General features: G+C 51.8%; 1 protein-coding gene across 5 annotated transcripts in view; it reads left to right on the top strand.

The window, feature by feature from the left end:
- The first annotated feature begins 11,054 nt into the window (after positions 1-11,054).
- Positions 11,055-24,545, top strand: part of STX3 (syntaxin 3) — a 50,146-nt gene continuing 36,655 nt past the window's right edge. For 2 of the 5 annotated variants that reach the window (XR_003514616.1, XM_027562214.1), the window contains exon 1: positions 11,079-11,203. Coding sequence is in view for 4 of the 5 variants with exons in the window: in XM_027562214.1 (XP_027418015.1) it covers positions 11,174-11,203 (30 nt within the window). In the remaining variant the exon portion in view is untranslated. Of the gene's footprint in view, positions 11,204-24,545 lie in introns of all 5 variants that reach the window. The other 3 variants (XM_027562216.1, XM_027562213.1, XM_027562211.1) reach the window with 3 other exon arrangements.

Here is a 24,545-nt window from a genome sequence, read left to right as displayed (position 1 = left end):
ACACTGCCATCAGCATAAATGTAAGCAACTGGGTACAAGACAACCCAGGATTTGCTTTTAAGAGATCTGAACAAGTACTCTCGAGGGCGGGAGGGCAGAGGATCATGGAGACCATCCAAGTGAGCTGGAGAAGGCCTCAGTCTTGAGGAGGAGTAGGGGCTTGCCGGACATGAAATGCAGAAAGGGCAGAGATAGGTGGGAATCACGGGCACAGTGGGTGCAGAGAAGAGGTGAGACTTTGGTGAGGCTGCTGGTGGGTCTGTGTGTGTGTGTGTATGTGTGTGTGTGTGTCTGTGTGTGTGTGTGAGGTAGTAACAGAGCATGGGGCTTGGAGCCAGACTGAGTAAAGGCTTGAACACTATTTGAAGAAGACTCTGGACCCTCTACTCTTATAATGAGAAGCCACTGATGAATTTCAATCAGAAGACAGACATGCTGCTGCTGCTGCTGCTAAGTTGCTTCAGTCATGTCCGACTCTGTTCGACCCCAGAGACGGCAGCCCACCCGTCCCTGTGATTCTCCAGGCAAGAACACTGGAGTGGGTTGCCATTTCCTTCTCCAGTGCATGAAAGTGAAAAGTGAAAGTGAAGTCACTCAGTCGTGTCCGACTCTTAGCGACCCCATGGACTGCAGCCTACCAGGCTCCTCCGTCCATGGGATTTTCCAGGCAGGAGTACTGGAGTGGGGTGCCATTGCCTTCTCCGAAGACAGACATAATGGAATCATATTACCAGAAGATTCATTTAGTAAATTTGGTATACAATGGCTGAGTGCCTGGGCTTCCCTGGTAGCTCAGATGGTAAAGAATCTGCCTGCAATGCAGGAGATCCGCATTCCATCCCTGCGTCAGAATCTCTGGGTTGGGAAGATCCCCTGGAGAAAGAAATGGCAACCCACTGCAGTATTCCTGCCTGGAGAACCCCATGGACGGAGGAGCCTGGAGGGCTGTGGCCCACAGGGTCGCAAAGAGTCAGACACGACTGGAGCGACTAGGCAAGCGTGCAGGCTGAGGGCCCCGCATGTCTCTGGCCTGACGGTCGGGGCTGGGCTCACATCCATGATGAGGAGGCGCAAGGCGGCCGGCCTCTCGAAGCTCATGGAAGGTGTGGGAGGCTGACCGGGTAACTGCACAGTGGCAGAGCTGTGATGAAGCCCAGTGTGTCACTGAAGCATGTTTGAGGGACACGGTCCTAGAATGGGCTGCATTGTCCAGTTCAGATACAGAGACGAGAGCTCTAAGGCAGTGAAATAGCACAGTGCTGGCATTCCTTTGGGATTTGAACTGTGTTCCTGGCAGCTACCAAGATGGTTCCTGGTCTTCATTCCCATGTGTATCCCCCTCACCTGGAGTGGGGGCTGAACTGAGTGATTCACTGTTTTTTTGTTTAGTTTTTTGAATGTTGAGTTTTTCTTTAATTAATTAATTTTTAAATTGAAGGATAATTGCTTTACAGAGTTTTGCTGTTTCTGTCAAACCTCAACATGAATCAGCCATCAGTTCAGTTCAGTTCAGTCGCTCAGTCGTGTCCGACTCTTTGCGACCCCATGAATCGCAGCATGCCAGGCCTCCCTGTGAATCAGCCATAGATATACACATATCCCCCTCCCTTTTGAACCTCTCTCCCATCTCCCTCCCCATTCCACCCCTCTAGGTTGATACAGAGCCCTGTTTGAGTTTCCTGAGCCATATAGCAAATGCCCATTGGCTATCTATTTTACACACGCTAATGTAAGTTTCCAGGTTGCTCTTTCCATGCCTCACCCTCTCCTCCCCCTCCCTCTTCCATAAGTCTGCTCTCTTTGTCTGTTTCTCCATTGCTTCCCTGCAACTCAATTCTTTGGTACGATCCTTCTAGATTCCGTATATATGCATTAGTATACAATGTTTACCTTTCTCTTTCTGACTCACTTCACTCTGTACAATAGGTTCTAGATTGGTCCACTTCATCAGAACTGACTCAAATGCATTCCTTGTGATGGCTGAGTAATATTCCACTGTGTATATGTATCACAGCTTCTTTATCCATTCATCTGTGATGGGCATCTAGGTTGCTTCCAAGTTCTAGCTGTTGTAAATAGTGCTGCAATGAACAATGGGATACACGTGTCTTTTTCAATTTGGTTTCCTCAGGATAATCCCATGCCTCGGAATGGGACTGCTGGGTCATACGGTGGTTTTATTCCTAATTTTTTAAGGAATCTCCACACTGTCTTCCGTACTGGCTGTATCAGTTTCCACTCCCACCAACAGTGAAGAGCGTTCCCTTTTCTCCACACCGTCTCCAGCATTTATTGTTTCTGAGCTTTTTGATGATGGCCATTCTGACCGGTGTGAGGTGATATCTCATTGTAGTTTCGATTTTTATTTCTCTAGTAATGAGCGATGTTGAGCATCTTTGCATGTGTTTGTTAGCCATCTGTATGTCTTCTTTGGGAAAATGTCTGTTTAGGTTTTTCCCCACCTTTTGATTGGGTTGTTGGTTTTTCTGGTATTGACTTATATGAGCTGCTTGTATATTTTGGAAATGTCTGTTTAGGTTTTTCCCCACCTTTTGATTGGGTTGTTTGTTTTTCTGGCATTGACTTATATGAGCTGCTTGTATATTTTGGAAATCAATCCTTTGTCAGTTGTTTCACTTGCTATTATTTTCTCCCATTCTGAGGGTTGTGTTTTTAACCCCGTTATAGTTTCCTTCGCTGTGCAAAATCTTCTAAGTTTAATCAGGTCCCGCTTGTTTACTCTTGTCTTTATTTCCACCACTCTGGGAGGTGGGATGCACTTTTAATCAATAGAATACGGCTAAACTGATGTCACAGTGAGGTTAGGTTCTAAACACGTTTTGGCTTCTCTCTCTCCCTCTCACCTGATGGACTTGAGCTGCCCTAGGAAGGGGCCCATGGGGTTAGGAACAGCCCTGATGAACTGATGGACTTGAGCTGCCCTAGGAAGGGGCCCATGGGGTTAGGAACAGCCCTGATGAACTGAATCCTGCCGGCAACCATGTGAGTGACTTCAGAAGCAGGTTCTTTCCCAGACAAGCCCTGAGGCAAGGCATAGCCCCCAGGCAACACCCTAACTACAGTCTTGAGGCAGAGGCACCCCGCTAAACTGCACCCGGATTCCTGAATCACAGAAACCGTAAAGATAATGCTGTTTCATTCTGTTTTAGGGCAATTTGTTACGCGGCAATAGATAATTAATGCAAAGGGTAAGGGGGTGAAAAGCACGACTCAGGAAGTGTGTTCTCCGCCCTCCCTGCTGTGGGGAAGAGTTGCCATGGAGGAGCAGAGAGGATCTTCCCCTTCAGTTCTCTGGTTCCCATGTCTCCTCTGACCAAACGACACAGCCTGGCCGGGCTGCCTCCAGTACAAGAGTCATAGCAGCCCTGAGGGCCAGCACGGGCTAAGCCTCAGGTCTTTCCTCCTGTGGGGAAGAGACGGGCTTAGAGGGAAGAGAGAGAAGCAGAGGCCCAGACCCCAGGGTCCTCTTTTTGGTTTGTTTGCAAAAATGAAATTAACTATTGGTCATCTATAGCCAAAATGCAAACACTTCAATTAATCTTACTACAGTCATTTGTGACCCGAGTCACAAACTGGACTGTAGCCCGCCAGGCTTCTCAGTTCATGGGATTTCCCAAGCAAGAACACTGGAGTGCTCACCACTTCCTCCTCCGTCCCTGACCCAGGGACCCAGCCTGCATCTCCTGCGTACCCCTGCACCGCCTGGGAAGGCCTCACAGTTGGAGTTAAGTGAGTGAACGTCAGTCGCTCAGGCGTGTCCGACTCTTTGAGGCCCCAGAGAGTAGAGAGCCTCATGACGACAGTGAAAGAGGAGAGTGGAAAGTTGGCTTAAAGCCCAGCATTCAGAAAACTAAGACCATGGTGTCCGGTCCCATCACTTCATGGCAAACAGATGAGGAAACAGTGGAAACTGTGGCTGACTTTATTTTTCTAGGCTCCAAAATCACTGCAGATGGTGATTGCAGCCACGAAATTAAAAGACGCTTACTCCTTGCAAGGAAAGTTATGACCAACTTAGACAGTATATTACAAAGCAGAGACATTACTTTGCCAACAAAGGTCCATCTAGTCAAGGCTATGGTTTTTCCAGTGGTCATGTATGGATGTGAGAGTTGGGCTATAATGAAAGCTGAGCACTGAAGAATTGATGCTTTTGAACTGTGGTGTTGGAGAAGACTCTTGAGAGTCCCTTGGACTTCAAGGAGATCCAACCAGTCCATCCTAAAGGAGATCAGGCCTGGGTGTTCACTGGAAGGACTGATGTTGAAACTGAAACTCCAATACTTTGGCCACCTGATGCAGAGAGTTGATTCACTGGAAAAGACCCTGATGCTTGGAAAGATTGAGGGCAGGAGGAGAAGGGGATGACAGAGGATGAGATGGTTGGATGACATCACCAACTCATTGGACATGGGTTTGGGTAAACTCCGGGAGTTGGTGATGGACAGGGAGGCCTGGCATGCTACTGTCCATGGGGTCACAAAGAGTTGGACATGACTGAGCAACTGAACTGAACTAGCCTGCGGGGCTCCTCTGTCCATGGGATTCTCCAGGCTAGAATATTGGAGTGGATTGCCATTCCTTTTTCCAGGCCATCTTCTCGGCCCACGGATTGAACCCGGGCCTCCCGCATTGCAGGTGGATTCTTTACCGCCTAAGCCACCAGGGAAACCAGACAGTAAATGAACCACACGCAGTGTTTTGAGGAAGGCACGGCAACCCACTCCAGTATTCTTGATGGGAAGATCCCACGGACAGAGGAGCCTAGTGGGCTATGGACCGTGGGGTCTCAAAGAGTCGGACACACTGAGTGAAACTGAGTAGTGCACTGCTTCTTTAGTGGGGAAGCAGCTACCCACCAGACACGGCGGGAAACCCAGCGCCAGGGCAGAGCAGGAAAATTAAGTACATCAGCGAGAAGGAGCGCCAGCAAAGTCTCAAGCCAAGGCTCTCTGCATCTACCTGGAGACGCTGCAGTCCACGTGGGCTGTGTTAGAGTCTTCCTCACCAGCCTTTGCACTCCCCTTGCCCGGGTCCCTTGTCCCTCCGTAACTTGCCTTTCTTCAGCTTATTTTACACAACTAGCTTCTGGAATCCAGACTTCCGCCTGTCATGGAAGAGCAAATATTAATAGAAGATGAACAAAATTGGGTTCACACCTCATAGGAGTTTTAAAAAAGGCTTGAAGTCTGTCATAACGACCTTTCAATAGAATGTCATAAGCTCTCTGATGATGCTTCCCTTCATGGCTTCCTGGACTCCCAAGTGCAGTTAATAAGGTTTTAAAAAAAATTGTAATAAAAATTTTTAATAATTTTTTTTTTGTTTTGGCCATGCTGTGCAGCGCATAGTCCCCAAACCAGGGATTGATTCTGTGCCCTGAATTGGGAGTGTGGAGTATTAACCACCAGGCCACCAGGGAAGTCTCAAGAGGGCACTTTATTCTGGTTTTCATGTGTTAAAAGTTTAAAGAAAATCAAATAGTCATTTCTGTTATGGCCTTATAGGATAACCAAAGGTCATTTTATTTTTCTTCACAGAAATATCCTTTCATAGGAAACCAGATTTCTTTCTGTTTCCTGGTTTTATTGAGATATAATTGACACATGACATTGCATGAGTTTAAGGGGCACCACGTGAGTTTAAAAAAAATTATTGGCGTAGAGTTGATTTACAATGTTGTGTTAATTTCAGGTGCAAAGGATTCAGTCATCCGAATACTCATTCTTTTTCGGATTCTTTTCCCATGTAGGTTACTACATAAATCTGAGTAGAGTTCCATACGCTATTCTTGTTGGTTACCTATTTTATATACAGTAGGGTGTGTATGTTAATCCCAAATTCCTAATTTATCTGTTCCTGCCATGTTTCCCCTTTGGTAACTATAAATTTGTTTTCAAAACCTGTTAGTGTTTCTTTTTTGGAAATAAGTTCATTTACATCAAACAACTGGATAAATTCATATTTTGCAAAATGATTGCCACAATATATCCATCACCTCACACAGTTACAATTTGATTTTTATTATGATGAGAACTTGTAAGATCTATTCTCTTAGCAACTCTAAATACATATACAGTATTCTTAACTACATGCAATGCTGTACATTGTATCCCCGGGACTCACGCATTTTATAATGACCCACCTCACCCATCTTGCTCCCCAGCACCCACTCTGGCAATCATCTGTTCTGTGTATCTATCAGTTTGCAGAAATCAAATGTCTGATTATCTAGTAAATGTATTTTCTAAGTGTTATAGAATCATTCAAGCACAATATCCACAAATAAAAATAAAGAATATGTGATGTTCTGGATCTTTGACTTAGTAAGAGTAGAATGCTAGATTTCTAACTAAAAAAAAAAAAAGATATGCAACAAACAGCAAAGGTTTACTGTATAGCACAGGAAACTATAGTCAATATCTTATAATAACCCGTAATGGAAAATAATCTGAAAAAATAATATATATTCAACCAAATCACGCCGCTGTGCACCTGAACCGTTGTAAGTCAACTATACCTAAGTAAAGTATATACATTAAGGAAAAAAAGTAAAAAAAGAGAAAAGGTTGAGAAGCACCAGTTTTAATCAACTCCTTATCTCACAGATAAGAACACAGGTTGTGCGATGTCAGGTGGCAGCTGCTTTGTGGTGGAAACTGTCCAGAATGCAGTCCTCTTGGCCCTGTGTCAGCAATTGCTCCGTGGCCCCAGAGCTGCGCTCCCTATGTGGAAAACCATCTGGTGACAGGAAAATTCCTTAAGTATTCAGACAAAGGTAAGGAGCAAGAAAAAATGGTGGAAGTTATAGGGAGGGAAATTTTTTGTTCTGCATAACAAAAAACTTTTAAACAATAGGTGGAACTGTTCAACCAGAGAAAGTGTTTGGGAGTGTTTAGAATAATCGTAAAAAAAAAAAAGAAAAATTACAGTACGTTGAGGCAGAGGCTGATGGCTACCCTTGATCATCTCCTAGGTCCTTTTCAGACTTCTAATGTAGAGGGCTGTTGACGTGTCTGTGTCCTCAGAAGACTGTGCTAGAGCGCTGAGCTTCGCCATCCTCATTAACAAACGTGTGTCAAGGAGAGAAGGTGAAACGCGATTTCTGACCTGTTCGCCTTTCCCACTGCTGACCACCTGGGGGCGCACGAGCCTTCCTCGGACCCGAGACAGGACTGCGACCCCGGATCGCCGGCTGCAGGGACGCGGACCGAGGCGAAGACCGGGTCGGGGCGAGGCGAGGCGAGGGTGCAAACCGTCCTCCCGCCGCAGACCGCCTCCACTGGAGGCCAGCACGCCAGCACGGAAGGCGCATCGAGATCGCACTGGAGGCCGAATTCTGCTAGGATTATGGAAAAAACCAATTTTTAAAATATGGATAATTTTAAAAGCCTTTACTGAACTTGTTATAATACTGTTCCTGTTTCATGTTTTGGTCGCTAGGTTCCTGAGCAGGGATGCACGCCTCAACCCCCATGGAAAGGGGAAGTCTTAACCACGGAAGGGAAACCACAGAGCCAGGAAAATATTCACAGCATTTAATCTGGGTATAGCGCAGATTCTTTCCCTGAATTGAGACTTGACCCTCACCACCGCCGGTCCCATTTTTTGAGCTCCACTCCTTATCTGCGGGACATTGAGTTGTTCCCGACCGGGAAGACTGACAGGGAAGAGGAAAGAAAGTGGAGGTGCGGGGGCGCGGGGGTGGGGGTGGCGGGGTGGGGGGGCGGGGGGGAGAGACGGAGGGGCAGGAGGAAAATACGCCCAGCTCTCGGAAGGGAACACCCGCTGGGCAAGACTGATGGCAGGAGGAGCCGGGAGCGACAGAGGACGAGATGGCTGGATGGCATCACCGACGCGATGTCAGGAGTTTGAGCAAGCTCTGGGAGTTGGTGATGGACAGGGAAGCCTGGCGTGCTGCAGTCCATGGGGTCGCAAAGAGTCGGACAGGACTGAGTGACTGAACTGAACTGACCCAGCTGGGGAAATCAGATAGGAAATAACAGCTTAAGGTTTCCAGTACAAACATCTTCCTCTTATACCTCTGCCCCACAGGAGAGGAGTCAGCCGTTCCTCCTCTGGCAACAGGCCTCACAGCAAACTGGGAAGCTGTAGCATCTCTGATTCACCCCCTAGAGAAGCAGTAGCTTTGCAAAGACATCCACACGGTGAGTGGCAGGTGTTATGACTGCATCACTGAACTGCGTACATTTCTCTGACGGATCCCCATGGCCGACATCATAAAATCCAAATTCTTCATCCCAGCCCACCCCACCCTGCCTCACCTCCAGTAATTTCCACGAAGAAGAGTCTTTCAGCTCCAACCCGCAGTTCCCGGACCTTACACATTCCTTTACTTGGAATGCCCTTCCTCCAGGCAGAATTAGTAGCTCTCTCTCCCATCTATTGGGAGGCTTCCCAGTTGGCGCTAGTGGTAAAGAACCCGCTTGCCGATGCAGAAGACACAAGAGACGCAGGTTCAATCTCTGTGTCAGGAAGATCTCCCAGAGGAGGGCATGGCAACCCACACCAGTATTCTTGCCTGGAGAATGCCAAGGACAGAGGAGCCTGGTGGGCTACAGTCCATGGGGTCGCAAAGAGTTGGACACGACTGAAGTGACTGGTTGGAAGAGGGGTATTTGCTATGACCAGTGGGTTCTCTTGGCAAAACTCTATTAGCCTTTGCCCTACTTCATTCTGTACTCCAAGGGCAAATTTGCCTGTTACTGCAGATATTTCTTGATTTCCTATTTTTGCATTTCAGTCCCCTATAATGAAAAGGACATCTTTTTTGGGTGTTAGCTCTAGAAGGTCTTGTAGGTCTTCGTAGAACTGTTCAACTTCAGCTTCTTCAGCGTTACTGGTTGGGGCATAGGCTTGGATTACCATGATATTGAATAGTTTGCCTTGGAAACGAACAGAGATCATTCTGTCATTTTTCAGATTGCATCCAAGTACTGCATTTTGGACTCTTTTGTGGACTATGATGGCCACTCCATTTCTTCTAAGGGATTCTTGCCCACTGTGGTAGATATAATGGTCGTCTGAGTTAAATTCACCCATTCCAGTCCATTTTAGTTCTCTGATTCCTAAAATGTCAATGTTCACTCCTGCCATCACCTGTCTGACCACTTCCAGTTTACCTTGATTCATGGACCTAACATTCCAGGTTCCTATGCAATATAGGTCTTTACAGCATCGGAATTTACTTCCTTCATCGGTCACATTCACAACTGGGTGTTGTTTTTGCTTTGGCTCCGTCTTTTCATTCTTTCTGGAGTTATTTCTCCGCTGATACGAACAAAGCTAGTGGATGTGATGGAATTCCAGTTAAACTATTTCAAATCCTAAAAGATGATGCTGTGAAAGTGCTGCACTCAATATGCCAGCAAACTTGGAAAACCCAGCAGTGGCCACAGGACTGGAAAACGTCAGTTTTCATTCCAATCCCAAAGAAAGGCAATGCCAAAGAATGCTCAAACTACCACACAATTGCACTTCCCTGGTGGCTCAGACGGTAAAGCGACTGCCTACAATGCGGGAGACCCGGGTTTGATCCCCGGGTTGGGAAGATCTCCTGGAGAAGGAAATGGCAACCCACTCCAGTATTCTCAACTGGAAAATCCCATGGACAGAGGAGCCTCTTAGACTGCAATCCATGGGGTCGCAAAGAGTCAGACACGACTGAGCGACTTCACTTTCCTTTCAGTTTCACACGCTAGCAAAGTAATGCTCAAAATTCTCTGAGCCAGGCTTCAACAGTACGTGAACGGTGAACTTCCAGATGTTCAAGCTGGATTTAGAAAAGGCAGAGGAACCAGAGATCAAATTGCCAACATCCGTTGGATCATTGAGAAAGCAAGAGAGTTCCAGAAAAACACCTACTTCTGCTTTATTGACGACGCCAAAGACTTTCACTGTGTGGATCACAACAAACTGTGGAAAATTCTGAAAGAGATGGGAATACCAGACCACCTGACCTGTCTCTTGAGAAATCTGTGTGCAGGTCAGGAAGCAACAGTTAGAACTGGACATGAAAAAAATTGGGAAAGGAGTACGTCAAGGCTGTATATTGTCACCCTGCTTATTTAACTTCTATGCAGAGTACATTATGAGAAACGCCAGGCTGGATGAAGCACAAGCTGGAATCAAGGTTGCCAGGAGAAATATCAATAACCTCAGATATGCAGATGACACCACCCTATGGCAGAAAGTGATGAACTAAAAAGCCTGTTGATGAAAGTGAAAGAGGAGAATGAAAAAGTTGGCTTAAAACTCAACATTCAGAAAACTAAGATCATGGCATCTGGTCCCATCACTTTATGGCAAATAGATGGGGAAACAGTGGAAATAGTGTCAGACTTTATTTTTGGGGCTCCAAAATCACTGCAGATGGTGACTGCAGCCATGAAATTAAAAGACGCTTACTCCTTGGAAGGAAAGTTATGACCAACCTAGACAGTATATCACAAAGCAGAGACATTACTTTGCCAACAAAGGTCCATCTAGTCAAGGCTATGGTTTTTCCAGTGGTCATGTATGGATGTGAGAGTTGGACTATAAAGAAAGCTGAGCACTGAAGGACTGATGCTTTTGAACTGTGGTGTTGGAGAAGGATCTTGAGAGTCCCTTGGGCTGCAAGGAGATCCAACCAGTCCATCCTAAAGGAAATCAGTCTTGAATATTCATTGGAAAGACTGATGTTGAAGCTGAAATTCCAGTACTTTGGCCACCTGACGCGAAGAGCTGACTCATTGGAAAAGACCCTGATGCTGTGAAGGATTGAAGCCGGGAGGCGAAGCGGCCAACAGAGGTTGAGATGGCTGGATGGCATCACCGACTTAATGGACATGAGTTTGAACAAGCTCTGGGAGTTGGTGATGGACAGGGAGGCCTGGCGTGCTGCAGTCCATGGGGTCGCAGAGAGTCGGATGCGACTGAGCGCCTGCACGCAGGCGGGACCGCCCCTCGGCCCCGGCGCGGTCCCTTTAAGGGCGGGGCGCGGCCCAGGTGAGGGCGGGCCGCCGGTCGGAGCCGCGCCCCCGGAGCCGCGTCGGGAGCGCGGGCGGGCCTCGCGGGGCCGCGGACGCTCCTTCTCGCCGGGCCGCCGCCTCTTCCGGCCGCTCACCTGGGCCCCGGCCCCGGCGCCAGGATGAAGGACCGGCTGGAGCAGCTGAAGGCCGTGAGTCCGGGCACGGACGGGCGGGCGAGCGGGCGGCTTCCTCCGACCCCGGGTCCAGGCCTGCTCTCCCTGAGCCGGACGCACGCAGCCCCCTCCCGGGTCGCCTGCCGCCGAGGCGTCGCCGGGCTGCGCTCTCCCTGGACGCCCCCTGCCCCGCCCGGCTGGACGGCGTCTGTCGAGAGCTGGGGTCCGCGGGGGCGTCCAGAGGGGCTCCCCGTGAAGGTCGGGGCGCGCACCGCCTGCTCGCTGCTGCCGGGCGCTGCGCCCGGCCCCGCCTCCTCCGGGAGCCCCCTGGTCTCTCTCCCCTTGCGGGGCGCTGAGCCCGCTGCCCTCGCCCCCGAGAGAGCAGCTCCCGTGGGCGACCGCCTGACCGTGAGCTGATCTGGTCTAGCGGGTGTTCAGCGCCTCGGCACCCCCAGCTGTCTGTAATTATTAATCCCCCCCGCCCGCGACCCCCATCCGTGGGACGGCTGTGATCAGGGCCAAGGATCTGAAGGGAGTCGGCTTCCAGCCCTGCTGCGTAAAAGCGGTGAAACCTTAGGCAACCTACTCTTTTGAACTTGTTTCCTTATCTGTCGAAGGAAGGTTAATGGTACCCTAGAGATTTGTGTTGAGATCGGATGATGTAATAGGGCTTAGTACAGAGAAGGGGTAAAGCATAGGTTTTTACGTGCAATATTCATTGACTCGTTGAATAATTACTGAGTGTTCTCTATGGGGCAAACCCAGTGTTAAGCCCTGGGGATTGGGTGACTCAGGCTCCATCTTAGGGGAATTTAAAATCTAGCCCTTGATGCAACGTCGTCCCATCTACTTGGGAGCTTGTGGGAGGCGCAGCCGCTTAGGCCTGCCTCCAGAGCGAGGGAATCAGAATCTGATTATCCATAAATCTCTCCAGGTGACCATGCGCACACTGAATCAAGTCTGAGCAACAGGGGTCTGGATAGAGGGACTGCCTCCCCGCTCCACTGTCTACCAGCTCTGCCCGTGACCTTGGAGCCTAAGTTTTGTCATCTGTGAAATGGGTATTCCTGAGGACTAAAACCGAGAGAGCTCGCACAGCCCTTTGTATGGTGCATGGCGCACCCAGGACTAAGCACTGGTGAATCTCACGCTAGTCACTGTAAAATCTCTTCGGAAAAATGAAGCCCTGGGCAAGCGTGAGGGAGTGCTGGGCTGATGTCACAGTTGTTTTCTTTCCCCGCCCTCGCCTGAGCTGAGACCTTCCTGACCCTTTCACCACTCCTAGGAGGACTGCGTTGGAGGCAGGGGAGGGGACGGTCACTGGTGGTGGGTGTCAGCCGCCTCGCCGCTTCCTTGCCCGTTGTCATCTGAGCCTCACAACAGCCCTGAAATGACAGAGCAGAAGTGGCTGCCTCTGTTTGTAAAGAGCGGGAGACTAGAGCTCAGCCTGGGGAGGACGGATGCCCCGGGTTACGCAGCCCGATCCAGGGAGGAGCCAGGCTCCTGGCCTCTCCCTGAGCCTTTGCCCCGGAGGCAGAGAGCAAAGCAGAGCGTGGTGTTGAAGACCTGCCGGCCCAGCACAATCCTCAGTCATGGGGCAGTGCCCTTCCTTAAGTGAGGAAGTCCATTTCCAGGGCAAGACGCCCTTTCAACAGACAGTAGAGAGCCTCAGTTGAGCTCTGAGTCCCAAGTATAAATTCAGCTTGCTGGGAGGAACCCAAGCAAGTCCCTTTTCCTCTCCGAGCCTCAGTGTTATCATCTGTAAAATGGCGCCAATGCTGCGTCCTTCCCTTTTCCTCCCGGGAGCGTGGCGGGAGTGAGACTGTAGACGGAGCTGTGAGGCTGGGGGTGCGGCCTCGTGGAGCAGGGAGATGGATGACGGCGCCGTGCAAAGAGGACAGGCTCGGATTCAGGAGATTCCGACTGTGGCTTCGCCGCCGAGCGCCTGCTCCTCGGTGTCACTGCGCCTCACTGCTCCTCTCACGCCAGTATGTACCACAGGGAGTTCGGTGCATCTCCGAGTCCCTTCCAGCAACGTTAACGTTTTCCTTGAAGACTAGAGTTAAGGTTTAGGTGGGTTTTGGCTTCTAGCTCACCTCCCCTAGCCAGCCCCTCCTTACTCCCGGAGAGAGCGCGCGCGCGCCCCTTCACGGCAACACTGTTACCATCTTCGCTCTCTGATTCCTTTTGTCAGGGTTTGCTAACCTGCTCAAAGCCGGTTTAACCCTGAGCGGCAGTGCCATCTCTGTCGGCGGGGATCTTTCTAAACCCTGGGGCCAGCGGAGCGTGACCTGCCCCCAGACAGCTGAAGAGCCGCCCTGTGCGGGGCGTTAGTGCTGCTCCATGTAGATAGGAGGAGAACAGTGAAGCCAGGAGGCTGCTGGGCAGACGTGATGACTCTAGAAAGCTTTTTTTTTTTAATTTAGTTGCTTCCTTACTGACTCTGCTGGGCCTTTGTCGCTGCCCAAGCTCTCTGGGAGCTGCCGTGAGCGGGGGCCCCTCTCCCGCTGTGGTACGCGGGCTTCTCTCTTGCAGACCGTGGGCTCCAGTATCTGAAGCGTGTGGGTTCAGTATCGCGACTTCCCGGCTTCTAGAGCACAGGCTCAGTAATGCGGTGCACGGGCTTCATTGCTCTGAGGCCTGTGGGATCTTCCTGGGTCAGGGATCGAACCTGTGTCTCCTGCATTGGCAGGTGGATTCTTTACCCCGGAGCCACTCAGGGAAGCCCTGTGGAAGGCATTTGTGATACTCAGAGCTGCCCAAGGCGGGGCCAGGCTGGTGGGACCTGGGAGGGAGGCTTGGTGGCATGTTGACTGTTGTAGGAATTTGAGCCTTCTTGAAAAGGGGGGCAGCCCATGAGGAGGTTCAAAGTCTCCATCAACCCTGAGGGTGTGTGTTTCTAGAAGGGCTTCACTGGGAGCCTGTCCCAAGCACTCAGAGGCCACCAGAAAGTGGATCACTGCACCCTCCCCTCAGGGTCACCGAGGGTGAAATGAGATAATCCCTGATAATCACCCACTGCAGTCAACTCAAGTTCCCCAAACAGACGGGCTGGGAGCAGCACCTTCCCTGAAGGGCGCCCCTTCCTGCTGCTGCGGTCACCGGTCACCGGCTGAGACTCATCCGTCTCTTGCCCTTCCCCTGGCGGGGCCGGCCCAGAAGCCTGCCTTTGGTGACGTCAGGCTGGCAGGGAGCTGTGGTGCCCACGCCCAGCCTGCCTCACCAGGCGGTTCCTGCCCAGGTCTCAGGCGCTGAACTTTGGATCTGCTGAGTCCAGACCCTTCCCGTCCCGGAGCCGGAGCCTCTTGCCCGGCTCTGGTTTCATTCAGCCAGTGTTCAGCCAGCATCTTCTATGTCCCCACCCTCCCAGAGGCGCCGGGGCGGGGTGGGAATTGATGCAGAGGGACACGAGTTGCTGGGCCTTGGGGATCACAGTCAGCGAGGGAGGCACACGAGGAACAGACCGATGATCCCGTCCTTGAGACGGAAACAACTCCTTGAAGACCCCATGGACCGGTCCCTGGTGCTGGGGCTTTAGGGCCCGGGGGCTGTTCCCAGAAGTGATGCTTCCGCTTGAGTCCTTGTTGAGACTGAAATCTACTCTGTTCAGAGGCTGGAGAGGCTCCTTAGAAGAAGCGCAAAGATCCTGAAACTCCACCCATTCTCCCTTTGGGCTTCAGGGAGACACCGTTCTTGGTGCTTTTTAACCTCTGCCTGCCGCTGCTGGGCATCCTGATATGCAGAGTTTTTTTTATTTTTGGCCATTCTACAAGGTGTGTGGGATCTTATTAATAATAGTTCCCCAACCAGGGGTTGAACCCAGGTCACAGCAGTGAAAGCCCTGGGTCTTAACCCCTGGACCGCCCGGGAATTCTAGGCAGAGTTCTTATACAAAGCCCTGGTCTGAAAGAACACGTGGTCGTATAGGGAAAACAAAGGGATGTGGTCCCTGAAAAGCAGACCCCCCATCAAATGGAAACAGTGACAGACTGTATTTTCTTGGGCTCCGAAATCACCACGGACAGTGACTGCAGCCATGAACTTTAAAGACGCTCACTCCTTGGGAGAAAAGTTATGACCAAACTAGACAGCATATTAAAAAGCAGACATCACTTTGCCGACAAAGGTTCTTCTAGTCGAAGCTATGGTTTTTCCAGTAGTCATGTATGGATGTGAGAGCTGGACCGTAAAGAAAGCTGAGGGCCAAAGAATTGATGCTTTTGAACCGTGGTGTTGGAGAAGACTCTTGAGAGTCCCTAGGACTGCAAGGAGATCAAACCTGTCAATGCTAAAGGAAATCAACCCTGAATATTCATTGGAAGGACTGATGCTGAAGCTGAAACTCCAGTACTCTGTCCACCTGCCGCGAGGAGCCGACTCATTGGAAAAGACCCTGATGCTGGGAAAGATTGAAGGCAGGAGGAGAAGGGGATGACAGAGGATGAGATGGTTGGATGGCATCACCGACTGGATGGGCAGGAGTTTGGGTAAACTGCGGGAGTGGGTGATGGACAGGGAGGCCTGGTGTGCTGCAGTCCATGGGGTCACAAAGAGCTGGACACGACTGAGCGACTGAACAACAGCAACATCAAAGTTGATCATGCTCACAGAGAGGCAGCAATGTGTCAAATGGAGGTCATGGACTTTGGATGTGTGTCCAGAGAGCTGGAAACATCTTGGGGTTTACTGGCTCCTCCACAGAGAGCCAATAAGGATGCGCTAATCGACAGAGAAGGCAATGGCACCCCACTGCAGTACTCTTGCCTAGAAAATCCCATGGATGGAGGAGCCTGGTGGGCTGCAGTCCATGGGGTCGCTAAGAGTCGGACACGACTGAGCGACTTCACTTTCACTTTTCACTTTCATGCACTGGAGAAGGAAATGGCAACCCACTCCAGTGTTCTTGCCTGGAGAGTCCCAGGGACGGGATGCCGGGTTGGCTGCCGTCTATGGGGTCACGCAGAGTCGGACACGACCGACGAGACGCAGCAGCAGCAGCAGTGAAATCGACACCTGAGGCGCTGAAGGCCAGACCGACTTATTCACTCTCTGTTCCGTCTTGTGTCCTGCAGGGCTCGTCCCTGGCCTCCTTCCGCATTTTGAAGTTCCCCATGTGAGTGCCCCAGGAGCACAGTCACATTGGTTGTACAACCACCAGAACAGGGGGCCGTGCTTCCCCTTTGAAGGTTTCTAATCGTCGTGGTTCCTTCCTCCCTCCCCTGTCTCCCTGGGGGAGCTGCCCCGGGTGAGCAGACGTCAGTGCAGCTGAGACGGGAGTGACAGGGATTGCGAGGGATTACAGGCCCAGCAGCCAGAGGTCAGAGAGAGAATGCAGGGCTGGGGGAAGGCGATTAGTTCTATTTTTACTCCTGTGGTGGTTTCGGGGGACATGCTTGAGCGTGCTGTCTTCCCTCCCTTCAGGGTCCCTTCCCCGTTTGGCAGAATTCCTGCCCGTCTTCCCAGGCTTGCTCCTTACAGGTAACGCTCCTGAAACACAGCCTGGGAGCTGCCCCCCGGCCTGCCAGCAGCCCTGGTGGGCTGCACGTTGCTTCAGAGCGAAATACTTCTCTTCTATTGTCAGTGGGTTTTTTCTTTTCTTTTTTTTTTTCTTACCGTGGCGTGGGCTTGAAAGCACCTTCCATCTGTCTTTTACGAGTTGGACTCTTTAGTCTCCTAAGTCCTGTTGTCCCTCAGCTCCACGGGTCTGTGACTTGCTGGTGTCAGTGATAACAGTGGTCACTGACTGAGCTGCCGCTTCCTGTTGGAAAGGGCGCGTGTGTGTCTAATCCTCTCCACCCTGCAAGGCAAGGCGGTGTTATAGCATTCCCATCTTACAGGTGAGGGAACTGAGGCTCAGATGGGCCTGAGGTTCGAGTGGGGAGACCAGGAGCTGAGTGAGCCCGTCTTGCTCATCTGTCACCGTCGCTGGTCGCCTCCCCAGCTGCCCTCTGTGCCCCTTGTCACGGTGGCAGACGGGACCCTCACCCTTCCGCATGGTAAACTCTTGTCTGTCGACTGATCACTAACATCTTGGCCCTTACACACGTTATTCTTCACTGCGACTTACCCTTCTGGCTCCATCCCCTCTGGGTTAGTGAAACTTGACCTGCTTGAAGTGCAGCATTTACTCTGGGACCCGTAGATTTGCTAATGGAGCCAGAGGTCAATGGTTCCACCTTTAAGGATGAGGATGGGTGAGTTCCAAGGCTCCTACCTGTACCTGAAACTTCCACCTCTACTCCTCATGGAGGGTTGTCCCCTTGTAGGAAGACCACAGAGGAGAACGTGTGGGTATCACAGTGAGAATCCTGCTACCTCGTTGCTCCCCTGGAAAATCTCACGCATCCCTGAAGGCTCACTTCCAGTGTCATCGCTGCAGGGAAGGTTCCAGATCTGAGCTGACAGCATTCAGCAGGCCTTCCTGGAGCCTCCACAAACTCTTTATTTTTATCGATATGTAAAAGCAGCCATGTAATGTTACGGTTTTAGAAGCTGCCTGCCAGTGAAGTCCTGTGTGAGAGTCCAGACCACACTCCCACAGCTCAGGAAGCTGTAAACCTATGGTTTTTCCAGTGGTCATGTACGAATATGAGAGTTAGACCATAAGGAAGGCTGAGCATCGAAGAATTGATGCTTTCAAACTGTTCTGCTGGATGAGACTCTTGAGAGTCACTTGGACAGCAAGAAGATCCAACCAGTCCATCCTAAAGGAAATCAACCCTGAATATTCACTGGAAGGACTGATGCTGAAGCTGAAACTCTAATACTTTGGCCACCTGATGCGAAGAACTGACTTATTGGAAAAGACCCTGATGCTGGGAAAGATTGAAGGCGGGAGGAGAAGGGGACGACAGAGGATGAGATGGTTGGATGGCATCACTGACTCGATGGACATGAGTTTGAGTAAACTCCGGGAGTCGGTGGTGGACAGGAGGCCTGGCGTGCTGCAGTCCATGGGGTCACAAAGAGTCGGACACAACTGAGCAACTGAGCTGCAACAACGGATGAACTTGCTGGGCGGTTCGGCAGTCCCGAGGGGGCCTTATCTCCAGCGTTTTATATCAGGCCACTTTGCAACTTCCTCCCCTCTCTGCTGTTGGGTCAGCCTGTTTCCTGGCTGGGCCATTTCCATGGCAACGTTCCCCTGTCTGCATGTGGAAACTTGAGTGAGGCTCACCCCCCACCTAGAGAGATCAGTGGAGCGTATGCTGTCTGGGTTTGTTTGGCTGCCTGGGTCAGGGAACCCGCAGGACGGCAGCGGGATTGCTTTTTGTAGAAATATGTGTTTGTGGTGCACTAATTTTAGACCGACAGAGGGTCACAAAGATAGTAGAGGGAGTCCCGTCTAAAGTTTCCTCCACTGTTAACGTCTTACGTGCGACGGGACACGTGTCTAAACTGAGAAACCGACCTTGGTACATCGTGCGTCACTGAACTCCAGACTTTTTGTGGATTCCACTCGTTTTCCCACGGGTGGTCCTCCCTCTGGTCTAGGATCCCACCCAGGGTAACACACTGAGTTGAGTTCCCGCAGCGTCCTCTGAGCTGTGACAGTTTCTCAGCTTTCCATTCATCACGACCTCTTTGGTACAGCCTCTGTGTGTTAGCTCTTTGCACGTGTATTTCTTGGGGACCAGGGCTGTGGTTGGGCGGCGGCAGGTGCTGTTAAGACACGTCTCTCCAGGGTGATGGACCTCAGGGATCCGTCCAGTGACCCGCTCTCCTCCTGGCTCTGGCACTCAGTCTTCAGGGTCTGGGGAGGTTGCTTGGCGCCTTTATGCTTTGGTTTTCTCAGCTGTAAGGCGGGGAGGGTCCCCAGAAGATTCTTGCAGAGATTAAACACCTTGGTAAATTTAAAACCCATGTCTTAGGCTCTGGTCTTATTTTTAGTTATTTTTTGACCACACATTGGCATGCGGGATCTTACTTCCCTGACCAGGGATCAGACCTGAAGCCCCTGCGCTGGAAATGCGGAGTCTTATCTACTGGACCGCCAGGGAAGTTCCAGGCCCAAGTCTTAGAGTCCTCCTCGCAGGTGGGCTGCTCAGTAATTGCCAGCATTCCTGGGCTTCCCTGGTGGCTCAGCCTGCAATGCGGGAGACCTGGGTTTGACCCCTGGGTAGGGAGACCCCCTGGAGAAGAGACAGGTTAGGCACTCCAGCATTCTGGCCTGGAGAATTCCATGGACTGTATGGTCCATGGGGTCTCAAAGAGTCAGCTGTAACTGAGGGACTTTCACTTTCACAACCATTAGTGTGCCGTCCTCTAGGAGCATCCAGGGAGGGGGGTGCTTGGGGGACAGAGGCTGAAAGCAAGTTGGGGAGGAGGCTGAGGATGAGGGAGGCAGACAGTGTAAGTTCCTTCCTCTCTCCTGTATCCTTGGCAGCTGGATGCTGAGGGGTGTAGGGTGTTGATGGGGTTGGGGGAGGGGAGGAAGCCTGGGAAGTGTGGAGAAGCCTAGGATAGGGGAGAGGAAGCAGAGGGTTCATCTTTGAGTCTCCCTGAATGCTCCTGGGGTGAGAGGGACAGCAGGAAGAGGGTGTGGCCTTCCCACCCAGATGCCTTCCTGCAGGCATCCTTTGCCGTTTCCCCAGGAGTCACCTAGCCATCCGTTCTCTAATGCCCCGTCCTCGCCTGGGCGTCGGTCCCTTGGACTGAGAGCTGTCATCTCCCCCCATGTGGTGACAGAATGGCCTGGGTCCCTCCCATCTGAGACCGCGAGGCTCCAGGGAGAGCAGGGTGCCCAGTCTGGTCTGTGCTATTGGAGATGAGAGATGTTCAATCAGTGCCACTGGCTGAGTGAGTGGACAGATGGATCTGTGACTCCGGATGGGACCTTGTGTTGAATGAGCAGAACGTTGTGGGCGAGGCCCTTGGTTTTGAGACCCCAGATCTGTGTCTGAAATAATCCACTGTGACCCAGGGGTTGGACCGCGCAGGGGTCCATTTGTTCCCTATTGGCCGTGTGGTTCTGGGTGAATGAACTTCCCTGGTCACAGATTTCTCGTCAATGTAGATGACGTCTACCCGCCCGGTGCTTTTGCTTTTTCCTCCTTCCTCTCTTTAGATGAGCTTCCATCTCTCTTCACTACTCCTGCTCTGTATCTTGCTTAGGGCCTGCCCAGCAAAAGCAGAGGCGTGGACGTGGCGTGTGGGGTGAAGCTTCGATGGGTCTTGTGTCCAGCAAATGGAGTGCAGGATCTTTTCAAGCTTCACAGACGATTAAAAAATGCTGACCATGTGCTAACACACAAATAAAATGCTAAATTCCACAAAATATTAAGTCATATGGGACTTGTTCCCTGATGACGATAATAATAAAGTTAGAAATTAACTATGCAGTAATAGCTCTCCTTAGGTTTACCCACTTTGAAGGTTTAAATTCTTAATGTATTTAGAAAGAACTGACTCATTGGAAAAGACCCTGATGCTGGGAAAGATTGAAGGCGGGAGGAGAAGGGGACGACAGAGGGTGAGATGGTAGGATGGCATCACCAACTCTAGGGACGTGAGTTTGGGTGAACTCCAGGAGTCGGTGATGGACAGGGAGGCCTGGTGTGCTGCAGTCCACGGGGCCGCAGAGAGTCAGACACGACTGAGCGACTGAACTGCACTGAACTGAGCTGATTTAGAAAGTTTGCCTACTTTTCTAAATAACTCGTGGGCTCAGAAGAAACCAAAATGGAAATGACAAACTGTTTAGAAATGAACGATGAGTAGTAAAGGTCAACATTTTTGAGAATTAGCAGAAGCAAAATTTACAGAGAGCTCTATTTCTTTAAATGCATATGTAGAGAGATGAATAAGTGAACCACATGTCAGTCCAGTCTAAGGGACCCGCTGTCACCTTCTGAGAATTGGCATTAGAGTTGCGTCTTTAGCAGAAACTCAGTTTAGTGAAACCTGATAGCATGGCATGGTCTTGGGAGTTAACTCTGTACCCGCGTCGCTCTAAACTCTTCACACACATTCACTAATTTAATCCTCACAGCAGCTCCAGGGGCAGATTACTCCTGCTGCACTCAGGGAGCTGAGTCTCAGAGAGGTCAAGTCACTCGCTTAAGGTCACACAGCTGCTCAGGTGGCAGAGCTGGGTCTTCGGCGCAGGCAGTCATGGGTATCTCTACAAACCCACACGTCTGTGGGCTTATGTACACTGGTATTTTCTTTAAAAAATACTACTTGTTTGGCTGCCCCAGGCCTTGGTTGCGGCAGGTGGGATCTTTTAACGTGGCCTGCGAATTCTCAGTTGCAGCTCGTGGAGACTGGCTCCCTGACCGGGAATCGAACCCGAGCCCCCCGCATTGGGAGCTGAAACTCTTAGCCAGTGGACTACCAGGGAAGTCTCTACACTGGTGTCTTTTTCATTCCTGCACGTAGATGAGTCCAGTTCAGTTTCCCTGACATTGCAGCGTCCCTGAAAAATGTGCGGATGTGGTTCTGAGCTGGCCTGGGGAGGGCGTCTTCAGGCAGAGTGTGGAGGGTAAGAGCGGGGAGCCCCGGCTTCCACAGCCCTGCCTTCGGGCCCTGATGCTGCTCCTGTTAGTGGGGTCACCCGGGATGAGCCATTTAACCAAGTGAAGTAGTCGTCTCAGCTGCCAGTGGGGTGTCATGCGTGTCCCTCCTGGGGTTGCCGTGAGAAGCAAATATTACGTTTGGAACCACAAAGTGCCTGCAACAAAATACCCTTATTATCGTCGTGATGGTGGAACGCCTGGGGCTCGGTCAGCTGGGACTTTGGCTCTTGTCCAGTTGTCCAGGGACTCGGTGGCCTTGGGCTAATCTGGTAATGAGTTTATTCCTCAGCGTCTTCATCTTCAAACGGGGCCAGTTCTTGGCTCAGACTGTTCAGCCAGAACCACATCTTGAAGGCGAGCGCATGAGGTTCACCCAGGAAGCCACTCTCCCGTGGTTTCCTCTTGGTTCAGCGGAGGGGGGGTGTCAGGAAGAGGCAGAAAGGGGAACATCTCGTCCGGGAGGGTTTCGGTTTAGGAGGGCGAAGGGGCGTTGACGGAGGTCTCGCAGACCCTGAGGTGGGGAACAGAGAGCCCTGAGTGCCTGCTGAGAGCTGACACTCAGACTTTCTGACTCTCTTCATTGGAGGAGAGAGACTGGAAAAACCAGACGCTGGGCTCAGGCAGGGGTGTATGTGTGTGTTTGGAGTCCTTGGATGTGCTGGTGTTTGTCCTTGGGAATCCACAACCCCTCATCCTGGAAAGGAGGCTCGGGGGGTGGGGGAGGTAGGCAGTAAGGACGAGGAGAATCACACGTCCTTGTCTCTTTGAACCGGATTTAATGGGTGAAGATCTGGGTCTGTAAACAGGAGTCTCCCAAGCACAGAGCTCTTTCCATGTGGAGAGGAGGAAGCAACTGGAGGGCCCGACCCGCCAACCACGGTCCTTCCCCAGCGGGGACATCGGGACCAGACGCGCCTCCCCAGGCCGGACTGCTGGTCCCCCGGTTCTGTTATCATCTCCTTCACCCCGAAACTTTCCAGAGCACTCCTGAGTCTCCCTCGGTCTGACACCCACTGCAGGAGGGTCATCAGAGAGCCTGTAAACAGAGACCTCTGCATTTGGGGTGGCCTTCTCCCGTCCTTTTCTTTGTCCCTTCCACCTTGACGCTCTGATTTGTAAAGGTCCTTCAGGAGTTGCTGATGATTTGGATGAACACTGAGCCATGCTTTACCTTGGAAAGGAGGGAGGGACTCCGTCTTCTTCCCTTTTCTTTAGAAAGCTCCGTTCATGTGCTCTGGTGCAGTTCCTGCTGGCTAAGCGTGCCTCTCTTTCTTTCTCTTGTTCTCTCCCTCTCCCCTTCCTTTTTCTCTCTTGGCAAGAGGCCTGATTCTGAAAGTGAAGTCGTGTATTCAACCTCAGTGTGAAAAGCAGATGAAGGTGGAGCTCTGCAGGTGGAAGAGGGGATGCAGGCTTGACTGCCCCACCCAAATTCCCTGGAGGGTTTCTGCGGTGTCCCTGAGGTCTCCTGGGGGTGCGCAGAGTCGCATTGGAAAGCTAGCCCCGTACTGGGTCAGAAGACCGAGGCTTAGTGGGGACCAGCGCGCCGGCCTGAGGCCCCCGCAGCCCCTGTCCAGCCCGCTTTCAGCCGGAGGGTGGTGGCCCCCTAGCACCTCCCAGGGGCTCCTCAGGCGGCAGACCCGCCGAGCAGGGGACGCGGGTTCGATCCCTGGGTCGGGAAGAGCCCCGAAGCAGGCCGTGGCGACCCTCTCCAGTACCCTTGCCTGAGAACCCCATGGACGAGGAGCCCGGTGGGCTACGGTCCAGTCCACAGGGTGGCAGAGAGTCGGACATGAGAATCCCATGGACGAGGAGCCTGGCAGGCTACCTTCCAGTCCACAGGGTGGCAGAGAGTCGGACATGAATGACTGAAATGACAGAGGCTCTGCGGGTGGGAAATGTTCTATGAGAGGAGCCCACGAAGGGGCCCACAGGCTGAGGCCGACAGAGAAGGGGCTGGGGCACGGTCAGGCTGGGTGGCGGGATTGCGGGTGGCGCCGAGTCCTGGGTCTGCGCCCTCCTCCCACTGTTTGCAGAGAGGGTGGCACGGGCCCGCCGTCCTCAGGGCCCGGGGCCCGGGCGGGGGCCGCAGGGGTGGGGGACAGAGGTGAGCTCAGTGCGGCTGAGTCACGGCCGTGTCTCCTGGCAGGCGAGGAGCAGGAGTCAGGGGAGAGGAAGCAGGTGGCGGGCGCGTGGTGCTGGCAGGCGGTGTCAGCTGCGGCCGCTGCAGCCGCTGCTGCAACGTTCCTGTTGCCACACGCCTCGATAAAGATGCCCCAGTGCCCTCTAGGCGGTGGGCAGTCCCGGCGCATCACATGCTTTGCTAGCCCTGGGGCTCCCGAGGCCCCTTGGCCCCCGTGAGAGCATGGGTGTGTCCGAAGGGAAGGACCCCCGCCCAGGGTCCGGCGGGTCTGTTCTCAGGGAAGCCCTGACCCAGTCTCACGTGGTTCAGATGACCTGGGCTTCGGCCGCTTCCGGGAATTGTCTCATCTGGACTGAAGTTTGTTGCTATTGTTGTTGATCGTGGGGGCAGCTCGCTGCAGTGGGAAAAACTGTAGGAGAAACTTCCCATCCTGGGAAGATGGGAGTCAAGGAACCTGGGTTCTATTCCTGGCTCTTCCGATAACTCATGATTTGGTCTTGGGCTTTGGTTTGCCCATCTCTTAAGTGAGAGAATCTGATGATAGAATCTGTAGGGTTACTTTCAGCTCTAACGTTCTGTATCTTTTTTTTTTTTTTTGGTTCTTTCCTGTTTAAGAGTACTTAGATCCAGATAAAAGCAGTGGAGATGACTTTCTAGATCTTGTTGTTTTATTGAGATGTTACCTGTGCCAGTATTTTGCTCATCTGATGCGCACAGCTGA

The sequence above is a fragment of the Bos indicus x Bos taurus genome, chromosome 15, assembly GCF_003369695.1.
Source record: "Bos indicus x Bos taurus breed Angus x Brahman F1 hybrid chromosome 15, Bos_hybrid_MaternalHap_v2.0, whole genome shotgun sequence".
Classification (NCBI taxonomy): Eukaryota; Metazoa; Chordata; class Mammalia; order Artiodactyla; family Bovidae; genus Bos; species Bos indicus x Bos taurus.
The sequence above is the reverse complement of the archived record's forward strand: the minus strand, read 5'-3'. Positions and strand labels throughout refer to the sequence as shown.